The following is a 13,755-nucleotide window of genomic DNA, read 5'->3' as shown; positions in this document are numbered from 1 at the left end:
CCTTTTTTATTCTTGCAGTATCAGGTAACAATGAAATACTACAGTAATTTAACTTCTGAAACATTTTCAGTACACTTAAATGTTAATTCCTCCGAGGTGTCCCCTAAATTTTGTATTACATACCATTTGTGATGTATCCAATGAAACAATAGTTCTTCTCTCATCTGCAGGACATTCAAGAGCACTAGAAACACTTGTTCCTCCTGCAAATGTTGGAAATATCAATAGATTGAAATAGTTTGCCTTGATCTTGGTTATCCACATTTAACTAAGATACACATTTTAGGTATGTGGCACATGTCACTTAGAAAGGTTGTGTGACACTAACTGTTTCTTTGAGGATGCATTACATTTGCACATTCACATTTGTGGGACGTTCCCCTGGAGTTTCAGAATTTCTTGAAAGTTCATAAAAGGAGTTCCTGTTCAACTGCACAAATTCCACCTTGTAGTACCAAACATTCAGAGCATAGGCTAACGAAGGCCATCAATTTCCCCAACCATCTCATTCCCTTCTTTTAAACCCCAGAATAGAATTTTAAAGAGGGAAAAGGTGGGTGTGGTGCAAATACAGAGAAGCACCACCTTCAAAGAACTACAGTTACTGGTAAGAAAGCTTTCTTCCTTCCAGTGGCCGCTACATGTTCCCACTCATGAGAGTCTAACTAGTAGTTCAATGTCCCAGGAAAGTGGGCTGAGGAGTTCTAGTTAAACAAGAATCACAAAGCTGTCATCCTAAAGCAAGCATCAAATCTAGATGCCAAGTTGAGCACAGAACTGCATGAGTGTGAATAAAACCAAAGGTCACACCTCTTTTGACCAAGATATCAATCTAACGCATTTTTGTCATATACTGCATAGCAGCCAGCTCGAGACCTCAAACTTCTCAAAGGCTAGAGAGAGCACATAAAAACCTAGAGATGAGTATATAAAATACTGAAATACCTGTTGTGGAATCTGACCAGAGGTGGTATAAAAGACAACTTCTACAAATGGATGTAGCAAAGGAGGTTGAATTTGAAATTGAGCCCTTTTGGAAGAGGAAGAATTGTGAGTTAAAGAGGCAGATATCTCAGCTACCCTTTTAATGGTCCTTTGATCCTCAAGAAGTTGAGGAAGGTCTTTAATAATATGGCAACGTTATTCACAAATTAAGTGAGGATAAGAAAAAGGAGTCCGCATAAAGTTATCCCAGGGAATTGAGTGCAAGCTCTTCATGTAATGTTAACTCTTGTTAGGTGAAGTTACCTTGTTCCTTGAGCTGTCCAGGTAAACCTGGAAGACCAAGCCAGACAGCACACAGGCCAACCCAAATAGCCCCAAAACAAAGACTTTCAAATCAAGGGACTCTGGAATATCCTCTAGATCTATATGTGGATCTCCAGTAGATCATTCTGGCACAGAATGAGTACTATGTTGGAAGACACAGGCCCACTGACAGTTGTCATGTATATGGTCACCAAAGAAGGGTGAAGTCTGATTGAATCTTCGAGTTCTGCAATAATTAAAGAGACAGAGGCACCCTTGGAATTACAAGAGGCAGAAAAGGGGCCTCCAATCTGTCTATTGCACTCCCTGGATATGTGATAATGTCTCTCTTTTGTAATGGCACAGAATGCTCCAAGGCAGAGATTATCTCCTAGACCCATTTTCTTACCCATATATGCTTAAGGGCAAAGAAGAGCACAAGTGAGGTCTCCAAAAATGTCAAGCCCAACCGAGACCCTGTTTCTGGATGAATAAGCAGCAAACTCAGCCAAAGGCTTCCACAGAGCTGAAAGACTTCAGAAATGGGGAGTCGGTACAAACACACTGACTCCCTTAAGGACAGAGGCACTTTTGAAGTCTCCAGCACTGACAAATTGAGGCGCCAGACAGATGATGAAAGTGGTTTCCTCAATGCCAGAACTACCCCAGAGCCTGACACTGCTCTGACGACTTGGAGCTTATAAAAGTTGTCAGTTCCAGGACTAAAGTATTCTGTTTCCCAACACAGGACTTGAAAGGCCTCTCCATCTCTGTGCTGAGGACAAATCTGAGGGGGTTTGGTCACAAGACCTTCCTTCATGAGAAATGTCAGGATCTGAATGTGCCTGTCCTTTTGAGCCTATTGTGTAAAAGGCCCAGCGTGTTAAAACGCTATACCAAGGAATGGTTTTCTTTGAGGCACATCAAATGCTTGGGCCCAGACTTCAGGAATCTGAACTGACTTTGGCTCATTTCTGAAGCATCAATATGACCCAAGAATATAACTGAGCAAACAAACTATCTAAAGTTTACTGTTTAAAAAGCCTCAACAAGATTATTGCTGAAATTACCACGAGAAAAATATATGCCCACAGCTAACTGCCAAAAAAGGAGGAACTGCCTGCATGGTTTCCTTGTAACTTCTGCTCCCAATGTTTGGTGCTGCATGCTCATTCAGGCCCAAATGCAAACTGCTCTTCTAGAAGGTTCCCAAAGTGCAGCAGCGCTAGTGGGAATATGCAGACACCAGCTCAAAAAATAAGTTGCTCCTCTTATATAGTGAAACATTCAAGTGCTGACAAATGTAAAAGGCTTCCACTAGATTTCAGTGAACCAAGCACAGCAAATAAGATTATAAATTCTATGGGATCTATTTGTCTTGAAAATTAAAGTAATTAGCAACCTTGCCAAAGTCTTGACATATGACTACTTTAAACAGTACTTTATAAATATATACTCAACACCTCTAAATGCTCAAGTTACACCTGTGTAGAGTTGGCTAATTTATTGCCATGACCTCATGCCCTAGCACTAGCCACTTGAATTGAATTTAAAGAAATATGTAACTTTATAGTTTAAATTTACCCTACCAAAATTTTTAAAGGTACAATACTCACCACCAAATGGTATTATGCAAAGATTATGTTTGCAGGCTAGTTCCACAATTTTAACTACGTCATCATGGCAACCTAATTAAGAATAAATAGATTCCAGTTGGAACAGGCTTTTGAACAGTTAGCTTCAATTTAAGCAAACTTACTAGTCGCCTACTAATTCTTTAGGACTTGATGGTACTTCAGCCACTCTAGTAGTGCCTTAGCCTCTTTTCAAAGCGAGGGCAGAGACTTCCAAGAAGAATAAATGGGCTCAAATAGACAAAATTGACATTAAGTGAAACAATACCACAAATATACTGAGGCTGTGGAGTTATTCCAGGCTGAAAACAGCATCAGGTTTAAATTATACAGAAAGCACAAGACTCCTGGCCTACCCAGGGATCATCAACAACAGCTGGGGAACTTCCAGAGCAAAAAAGAGACAGACAGATGATTCAAATTATTCACTGTGTGAAGTTTAGAGATATAATTTTTTTAATTTAATTTTTAAATAGGTATCTAAACTAGATCTAGCTGAAAACTAGAGCCAATCTAATTGATGAAAAATAGCTGCAGTTTTAAAAGAGGGCAGTTCTTAGTGTATTTCTCTGAAGGAAAGGCTTTTTTTGCGCCTCAGGCTCTGGAAAAAAGCTTTCAATTATTATAACACCAGCTACTTCTTTTCAGAAGCTATCCTTTGCACTATGCTCCACTGCGTTGCCAGTGGTGAGTGGGGGCCCTGAGCTGTTTTAAATGGCCTGGGGGATGTGTGGGTGGGAGCGCCCCAGTCCCAAACACTGCAGGGCAGGAATATTCCAGGTGCCCAGGAACCACGGGCCCATAGGACTTGCCGCCCATGTGGAGGACAAGGAGGGATTTCAGTGTGCATATGCACGGGAATGTAGGGAGGTGCAAGAGGCAGGAGGAATTTGGAGAGCAGAAGACAGAGAAACAGGGGGTATGAACTCTGGCTGCTTTGCATTGCAAAGCAACTGTAATCCTAGTTAACTGATCAGTAAGCTCTGGCTGCTTTCATGCTGCTCCAGAATGACACAGCAGCCACAGCATACTTGTGAATATGATCATAAAGAAGTTAAAATAAAAGATTTAAGGTTGATACTTGGCATCTTCAAATTAGAACTATTACATGGTAACGTCCTCTTTTGGTTTCTTGTATATGGTTCATGCATGAAACTTCCTAGGTATTTTTTTAATTAAAAACTCCCAGATAAACCGTGTTAAAATGGCATTAAGGTTGAGAGTACATATCAATAATTCAGGGATGTATTTAATGAATTACAGGAATGTTGTAATTATTCCCAGCCAAGTGCTAAAACCCCAGGAAATTCAGGAGTTACAGTACGCGTGAAGTGGGTTGGTCATCAGTACAAAAAGGCACAAGACAATGTTTAATCATTTGTTAAAAATTGAGAAGTTGTATGCAGTCATTTGATTATAACTATGAGCATTAACCTTACAATGAAAGACTTATTTAGAACTATTAAATGAAATTAAAGACCTTAGGATAAATCTAACACTGCAGTGAATACCCCATGGTAACAGAGATGAAAACATCTAGATTGCAAAGTAAAAATCTAAGTAAAAATGACTACTCTTAAAAGGTGAGACTGAAGCCATTTTTGACTGCTGGCCACTAACAATTTCAGTTTATTTATTGCAAGCTAATGACAAAGTGAGAGATATCCAACTAGTGTGACAGGACTGCTTCCCAAACTACTACCCTTCTTTATCAGTCATGGGAGCTACAGCCGCCAGAAGAAAAAAATAAATTTAAAAAATTTTACCTGGCCATATAACTATATCGGGAATTCGTTTAAACATTCCTTCCCTTAGCACAAATATCTCATGTAGGCAGTGACCTGAAGTATAAAAAAATATCAAGTTACAAGGATTTTTAAAAATCAAATATACTTCTAAAAGCGTAAAATTACACATTGGACTTGATCTTACCATGAGCTCTGAACACCCTATCTTCTGCTTCCTGTGAATATGAAATTTTAGTGGCTCTAAGATCCTGAAGAAATTCTTCATTTACAATAGATGGGGGTACATCACTAGTATTTAAGAAAGCCTACAATAAAAGAAAAGAAAAATCATTACTACTAGGGATTCCCCTAAATCGTGCTGGTCTCTCATGACAAACCCAACTACCCAGATTAGACTTAGTGGTTGATAAAACCAACAAAATATGTGTATTTATTTGAATTTAACCCAATTAAAGTTGTCTTCATTATCATCTCTGGCCTCAATTCTAACTACACTACCTACCAGTCCCTTTTGATTCCTCCACTCAATTGCATTCTCTTCTGTAGACTGGGCCCCTCACCTGATCCCTCTAACTCTTATTTGTCAGATAAATTGTTCAGTATGTCACTGTCAAAAGCCAATGATTTGTTCAGTACAATAGTCCACAGTGCTTCACAAAAACCACAACATAGTCTTACTCCCTAGCACTGAGAGAGTAAGGAAAGATCACAAAGCAGCTAGCTGAAACAGGGCGAAATACAGGATTTAGCCCTTCACCGAAGATAAGGCACAAAGAAAGATCTTTACAGACTAAGTGCCGTTCTACTCTGAAGAGTAACTAAAATGGTAGTGGAAGTTCCATCTTCCATTTTTCAATGATTGCTGAGTAATTTTGCTGTGTTACAAGTAAAAAGTTACTTTCAAATAAACTGGGCTTTTCCCATTTTACACATAAGTATTAATAATTCTCCAAGCAATACTATAACTTCACTTACAGGTGTATCCTAAAAAGGAGCGATCTGATTAAAGGCTGAAATTTTGAGTATTCAAACTTTTCTGAGTTATGACTGGCTGAAATTTCTAATCCTGACACTCCACAATTCACTTCCATTCAACCTCCACCACCCGCCCCCCAAAAAGTGAGAAAGGAAGAAAATAGGAAAAAAGATTTTCCAATTTGAGGGATTTTTAGAAATATTAAAAAATTAAGGATTGCTTGAATTAAAAAAAAAATAAGGAAAAACTGTCAGTTTAAGACCCACATCTACGTTTTGCTTTAAGAACTTTCACAAAACCCAATAGAAAAGTTTCTACACGATTATTCCAAATTAAGTTAGTCTGCGTGTTAGTTTTCCCTGCTAGATTTGCAACCCAAATGCAGGTACATTCTTACACTTATTTTAAGCTCTTCAGGGAAGGGACCATCTTTTTGTTACATGTCTGTATGGTGCGTAGCATACTAGGGCCTTTATCTGGCTCCCCAGGGACTCCCATAATACAATAAATAATTGTGCATGTGAACTAAAGAGAAACACTTAGTGGCTTCTTTGACTAGTCTATGTTCATTGTCCAAGTCACGTACAAAAGTAAATAAAAGTGTAAATGGTGAAAAGTGAATTTGATTTTAAAAAACGATTTAAAAAAATTCAGCTCTGATAATTTTAAGTGTTATAACACCAAATGATTTTAAACAATGTTCCATGAACTGAACACAATTATTAAGATCTATTAAAGCTTGCTGCAACTTTCAAAAAACAACCACAGTTTAATATCCCAGTTACCCTGGCAAAGCCAAAATCTTCAGTGCATAGAGAGGTTTCAGAGTAGCAGCCGTGTTAGTCTGTATGCACAAAAAGAACAGGAGTACTTGTGGCACCTTAGAGACTAAAATTTATTTGAGCATAAGCTTTCATGGGCATGCATCCGATGAAGTGGGCTGTTGCCCACGAAAGCTTATGCTCAAATAAATTTGTTAGTCTCTAAGGTGCCACAAGTACTCCTGTTCTTAATGCACAGAGACGCATTCAAATACTATACAAATCTCAAACAGATGATATACATGGGCAACTTATCAAGTAGGTTCAATAGACGCTGTCATTCTACAGAAATTATTTAAAACGGTATGTAACATTAAACTATTATATTTTCTGTATTTTGCTTCCTATTGCATATAGTAAATAAAATATTTACTCCAAAATGAAAGTTCGCTCATTTCTGGGCAGGCTCCTCCATTCGGCAGTCTGAGACAATATATCACCATGCAAAAAGTAACCTCAATATTCCCTGTACAAGTAGCTAATCTTTTGATTAAAGTGTGACATTACAGCAAGTTGGACTTTCAGTAATTTTAAGTCACCCAGCTTTTGATATACTAGTCTATAAGGAAACATAACTTTTAAAAATAAATATACTGTATTAATACTAAGGCACTCAACCATATGCAAGGGCATACTGAGGGTAACAGCATGAGTCTTGTCTAACAGATGAATGGTTATGTCATCATGAGTACAATATGTTTGAAGGAGCTGCCTCTTCAGCTATTTACTTACTCTAGAGGTAATTTTGTGCTCCAGACTTGCTCCTAAGGTTTTTTCCATCCATTCCTTCAAAACAGGTAACACCATACCACTCAACCTATACCTGAAACATAAAGTCTATATTACATGGGTTCTTCTTCATATTAAATATTACGTAAATCAGATAAACGTCTTACTTATTTGTAAGTATGCAGAACAAGGGAAAGTTTATTAGATTCAAATTCATATCCAGGTCTGTAAAATTATGCATATTTAGTGTTAAATATAAAACAATTATATAGAAATGTTAAGATTGAATCAGTTTTTAAGATACTATCGTATATAATGGAAATGTTGATATTTCCACCTACACAAATGTTTAATTTTTGAATCCTACTACTTTTTGGCACAAAATATCATTAAGGTCAATGAGTTCCATGGGGTAATTATGTAATGTGCAAATATGTATTCCTTTGACTATTTTAAAATTTATCTTCCATTTCTCTTGAATGTTCTCTTATTTTATATTATGGGAAGTAGCAAAAATAGGAGCACTCAATTACCTTCTGTATATCATTCTTTTTTGCACTCTATTTCCCCCCCCCCCACACACACACACACACTTGCTTGCTCTCCCATACGCTCACTCACTTTCACTGGACTGGGGCAGAGGGTTGGGAGGGCTCCGGGCAGCACTTACCTCAGGCGGCTCCCGAAAGCAGCCAGCATGTCCCTGTGGCCCCTAGGCAGAGATGCAGTTGGTTTCTCTGCACACTGCCCCCCCTGGAAGCAGGCACTGCCCTCGCAGCTCCCATTGGCCACAGTTCCTGTCCAACGGGAGCTGCGGAGCCAGCATCAGAGCAGGGGCAGCATGTAGAGCCTCCTTGGCTGCTCCTGCACCTAGGGGCCACAGGGACATGCCAGCCACTTCTAGGAGCTACGCGGAGCCAGAGCAGGGAGCCTGCCTTAGCCCCGCTGTGCTGCCAACCAGACTTTTAATGGCCCAATCAGTGGTGCTGACGGAGTCGCCACGATCCCTTTTTAACCAGGCATTCCAGTCGAAAAACAGACGCCTGACAACCCTAATTGGGTACGTATAGTGCGTTCCCCCCCCCATTACAGTAGTATCTGGGCATCTCACAATCTAATGTATTTATCCTCAGCACAACCCTGATCCAAGAAATATTTTATGATCACCAATGAAACTTCTACACATGAATAAAGGTTTCCCATAAAATACCAACTGGTATTTAACTAATCAGTAAAATGACATGCTTGTTCTCTCATGAGATTCTTAGAATCGAAGAATACTCAGGAATTCTGCAATACTGACCAAACTTTAGATGAGTAAGTGTTATAATGGAGACTCAAGACCAAGTTAAATCTTCAGCAGGATGTCACTTGAAATTATGGGGAAGATTAATTTTGCTTATGTTGTCCTCTAAAAGACCATTTTAAGCTTTTAGTAAGGCATGCAGTGAATTAACCCTCAGTGAAGGTTTATTTTACTATCCACACTAGTAAAGTACTATTTTATAACTCAGTAACGTTGTTAAAAATGCAGATAGCAACATTAAGCTTATTCTATAGGACATGCCAAAGAAGCAATCATCTTTCAGATAGATTGATTTAAAACACTACACAAATACAGATTCTAAAAAATAAGATGCTTAAAACAAGAAACTTCATAATATTAGCTACACAGTGATGCCAGAAATTTCATTTACCTTTTTCCTGTGAATTCTGCTTGTCCCTTCTTATTAAATATAAATTTGGAGTCATTATATCCCCATCCATTCCATTTCAGAATTTCTTGCCTAAAAGGGAAAAGATTTTAATACAAGTTAGTAGATTGTTGACTTCCATTGTTTTGGCTTTTGCAACAATTTAAGATGAACTTTACATTCTAAACTAGTGGAGAGAGAGTAAAGTGTCAAATGCATATCATAAAAGATATAATTCTACACACCTAGAAATATATTTAGCTTCCCATATGTTATACCTTCCATATGGAAGAAAATAGTACAAAGCTAATATATGAAAGAATGTGAACAAAAACAAGCTTGCAGCAGACAGGTCTTTCATGCATGCAGTATATGGTGCCAGCAATCAAGAAAAAGGTATGTAAAATTTGTAAGATTTTCTGTGTTAAATTTAAGATTAATTGTTAAATTTAGCATCAGTATTTGGATCTGTGAACTTTACTTTCGAAAATTAAGATTTTCACCAAAGAAAGTGAAAAACTAATGCTTGTTTAATCATTAGTCCCAAATAAAAAAATAACTATATTAAACTGGAGTTAAGTTTAACAGCACATACAGTAATTTAAGAGTAAAGTGGGATGACAACCTTCTTCTAATGCTGTAGCCCAAATCAGTACAAAGAAAGGAAATTCAGAATAAAGGTTAAATTTAAAAACAATCATACAGGCTCAGGCATGGAAATTCAGTTAAGGTGCCCAAAGAACCTGAACTCTGCCTTATAGTAGTGACACTATGTAGTGGAGGGGTAAGGGGGGGGAGGAAGGGCAGCGCGGGAGAAGAGGAAAAAAACCTCATGTTTCCTCTAAAATGGAACCACAAAACTATAATACCTCAATCGTAACTGAAGGGCGTCCCCACAGGGCAAATATTTCTTTTGATGCCTTAATGATACATTAATGTATTAAAAATGAAACACATTACGCAACTTCTCAGAATTCTACCTAGTGATACTACATATCTTCAACTAATCAACCTTAGTTATTTTTCAATTTTAATTTTAAAGGGCAAATTTACTGATATGCTCTGGCTACTCTGCACCATTCAGCCGGTACTAGCCCACGGGTGCACCATGCACTAAACAGCCATCCGCCAGGCCAAACCTGTGCACCACACTAAGGCCTGGTCTACACTAAGGGGGGGGGGGTCGAACTAAGGTATGCAACTCGAACTACCTTAGTTCGAAGTACTCACCCGTCCAGACGCCGTGGGATCGAAGACCACGGCTCCCCCGTCGACTCCGCCACCGCCGTTCGCGGTGGTGAAGTTCCGGAGTCGACGGGCGCGCATTCGGAGTTCGAACTATCGCGTCTAGATTAGACACGATAGTCCGAACTCCAAGAAGTCGAACGCTACGCGTCAACCCGGCGGGTAAGTATAGACGTACCCTAAGACAATGTCCCTGTACGATATGTTGTAGCCTAGTGAACAAAGATCTGCAAGCCCAAAGACCAAGAGTGCAAGTCTCCTCCCTTTGCTCTCTCTTGTTAATATTCACGTACACCTGACAGGTCCTAAAAGTTTGTAGCTAAGGCCTGGTCTACACTGGGGGGAGCGGGAAGAAGAAAATCTATCAAAGTTATGCAACTTCAGCTATGTGAATAATGTTGCTGAAGTCGACATACTTAGCTCTACTTACCATGGTGTCTTCACTGTGGTAAGTTGATGGCTGACACTCTCCCGTTGACTCCACCTGTGCCTCTCTCCCTGGTGGAGTACCAGAGTCAACAGGAGAGTACTCGGCGGTCGATTTATCGCATCTAGACTAGATGTGATAATCGACCCCCCGCTGGATCGAACGCTGCCTATCGATCTAGCGGGTAATGTAGACAAGCCCTAAATAACAGTGGTTGCATGAGGTCAAAATCAGGCAAATCAGGGATTAGAATCCAGGTTTCTGGTTAGGCAGGCTCAAGTTTCATTCACTGAGCCATGCTGCCTTTTGAGAAACAAGCCTTTCTTTCAAAAGTCACATGCCAAATGAAATCAGGCACGACACCAGTGTAGTGATTAGAGCAGGACAGGAATTTTCCAGTTAAATTATTTTTGACAGAAAATCCAATTACCCAAAACCAAAAATTTTCATGAGAATATATCAGTTTCACAACTGTCATCAAGAAGGTTTCTCAGATTCAGGATGGAGTTTTTGGCCAAAGCCAGAAAGGAACCCATCGACTGTGTGTAGGGCAAAAGATAACCACTATGCTAATGAGATGGACTAGGGATGCAGAAGACTTAGTTCTGTTCAAGGTTCAAACTGCAGATTTGTGTTATGTTGGGCAGATTGCTTAAAATGCAGTTTTGAGGTAGCTCCTCCAACCTCTTGGAAGATTAGGCGGATGGATGGTCTTACGGCTAATGGAATGGCCTGTGTCTCAGACACTGGTTCTATAGTGACTGTGTGACCTCCCAAGTTACTTACTTGTTTAAAAAAAATGCCTGTCTCCCCAGTTGCAGGGTATTTGGTCTCTACAAGGGCCTAAACAATCTATTTTGGTTAGCAAAGAACTTGGGCCAATCCTGGCTGATTTGGTGCTGAGAAGCTTTGAGACTTAGGAAAAGGGGGCAGGTAGAAAAATCAACATCCATTCACACCTTGCTGGAAGGGGAAAAGAGAGCCAGAAGGAAGAGATATAAGAGATGTTTGGGGAAGTAGCAGGCCTGGGGCCAGTGTTATGCTTGCTGTAAAATATTTATAGATTGTACCTGAACTTCTTGTTATGGCAAGAGCAGGCAGAAAGGAAGCTCACAATCTCATGCCACCCACCCTGATTGAGGATTTCCTGTGGCCCACGCATTACTCAGACCAAGGTGAGTTAAGCACAAGAAAACCTACTGCATGCCACAGGCACAGAGAGTGGAGGGACTGATCGGGAAGAAACTCATTGCATACTCTTCAGTTTCTGGGGATCTCTCATTCTGTATTACCATATCTTGCTTAGGGAAGACATCAGGAGACAGAACTCGTGTGTTGGGAGGCTACAAAAGCCCAGGGACCAGTTTTCAGAATGCAGTTGTGATCCTCCTCAGCAGCAGGAAAGTGGGAGCCTGCAATCCCAGCCTCCTGTCTCCCCATAGGAAACTCCCCAAGATTGTTCTTAGTGCTTGATGGGAGAAGCAGAGAGCTCTGCATGCCACAGACAGAGCTGAGAACAGAGCACATGAAAATTCTGCATACTACAAGCATGACTTCCTGAGTTGGCCCTCAACCTGGTCCCTTTGCTACCCCAAGCTTCTCAAACAAGAGAAGCTCGGAGGCAAAACCTTGAAGGAGAAGTTAAGATTGTAGGCTTTCAGAATTGCCCTTTGCTTCTTCCAGAACATGAGAAATTAATTTCTGGTACTGAAAATTGGAAAACTGGGATATAGAGAGTTGACATTTCCCAGCCATCAAATCTACACTATCTAACTCTGCCCTCCTTTCCCCTCCCATGTGGATGGCAATAGAAATTGGGACTATGAATGTTTTACCTTTCCCTAACCAAATCCTCCATGTTCTCTATGCCCACCAAAACTCCAATTCAGCACTCCTATTAATACAGACCTTCAGATCCTCACTGGCCTCTATACAGCACCACTGATCTATTTACTATTGGTTGGCAGAGACTGAGGAGCATATGGTACTGTGATCTACCTGAAGGACTTCTTAGGGTAGGAATCAAAGGGGATAGAATTAAGATTATGAGGGAAGCATCTCCTTAAAAGTCTGTGAATCTCCTGATTTACCAAAGTTTAACTTTTGGGAATTAAACTCTCATTTTCTGCAAGGGTACGAATAGCACAAGGTCATACTGATCACCCATCACCTTAACTTCAGGTTAAAAGGTTTTTGGACACAAATATGTAGAGCAGATATAGAGCCTCTTTAAGAGGAAAAAAAATCTCAATGCAGCCTTAACTTGATCTGCAGCTACTGTCTTCATAATACCCAGGTACTGGAGTACAAGTTATATATAGGTAGGATGATTGACTGTCCCGTTAAAAAACAGGACATCTCTATTTAAGGCCTCCAGCAGGTGTCCCGAATTTTTCTTAAAAATGGGCAAATTGTCCCATATTTTCTGCTTTCCCTCCCCCGCATTAGTACCAGCAGGTCCTGCTGCTGGCTAGATCCCTGCTCGCCAACCAGCCACCCACCCGTGGGGAGTGGGTGATCCAGTGACAGACAGACAATTGGAGGGGGGGTGCAAGACTCGTGGCGGGGCAAAGCTGCAGCCTGCAAGGCCAGCCGCTCCCCGCCATTCCATCTGCACAGGCCCCACTGCATGCCAGCTCGGGGGGGGGAGGGGTGTTGCAATTTCCAGCCTGTTCCCACCCCAAATGTGCAGGCTCCACAGCAACACCCGGGCAGGGGCTTAAGCACCCTCTTAATCCGCCCCCTCCTCCATAGCTCTGGGTCCTGCTCCCAGGGAGCGCAGAGCTGCTATGCCCCTAGGTACCCTCTCCCACTGAGCCACCTCACTGGCCAGGCTCTGTGGCCCCTGAAGACCCTGCAGGCAGGTTCCCTGGGCCATGGTGCACACTGAGTCCTTAGGGCTTAACCCCTTTCTGCGCGCAGTGTAGCTAGGGGACAGGAGGTGGACGGGTTATGTCAGTGGCCAGCAGCAGCCTGGAGGTTTTAGCTGCCTTTCAACATGGTGTGGGCAGGAAGGGATGAGCTCTGCAAAGACATAGGCCAGGTCATCCCTTCCCCTGTTTCTCGTCCCCTGCGGCTGGAAGCAGTTCCCATCCCTTCCGTCCTGCACAGTGCCAAAAAGGTGCTGCCAGCCATGTTCTGGTGTGAATCCTGTGTATTTTTTAAAAAGCATTCTGCTCTTCAGTGCAGATGAAATTCTGAATATATGAAATTCTGAGTACAAGAGATAGCTT

The 13,755-nt window shown here is 40.9% G+C and overlaps 1 protein-coding gene across 2 annotated transcripts in view; it reads right to left on the bottom strand.

Annotated features, from left to right (window-relative positions):
* AGPS (alkylglycerone phosphate synthase) overlaps positions 1-13,755 on the bottom strand; it is a 130,115-nt gene that overhangs the window by 101,748 nt on the left and 14,612 nt on the right. For both annotated transcript variants that reach the window (XM_045033141.1, XM_045033142.1), the window contains exons 2-7: positions 8,854-8,943; positions 7,160-7,250; positions 4,815-4,935; positions 4,649-4,723; positions 2,865-2,936; positions 124-203 (exon numbers count right to left, since the gene is read on the bottom strand). In XM_045033141.1, coding sequence (XP_044889076.1) covers positions 124-203; positions 2,865-2,936; positions 4,649-4,723; positions 4,815-4,935; positions 7,160-7,250; positions 8,854-8,943 — 529 coding nt within the window. The remainder of the gene's footprint in view (positions 1-123; positions 204-2,864; positions 2,937-4,648; positions 4,724-4,814; positions 4,936-7,159; positions 7,251-8,853; positions 8,944-13,755) is intronic.

The sequence above is a fragment of the Mauremys mutica genome, chromosome 10, assembly GCF_020497125.1.
Source record: "Mauremys mutica isolate MM-2020 ecotype Southern chromosome 10, ASM2049712v1, whole genome shotgun sequence".
Lineage (NCBI taxonomy): Eukaryota > Metazoa > Chordata > Testudines > Geoemydidae > Mauremys > Mauremys mutica.
Note: the sequence above shows the minus strand (reverse complement) of the source record. Positions and strands in the feature narration are given on the sequence as shown.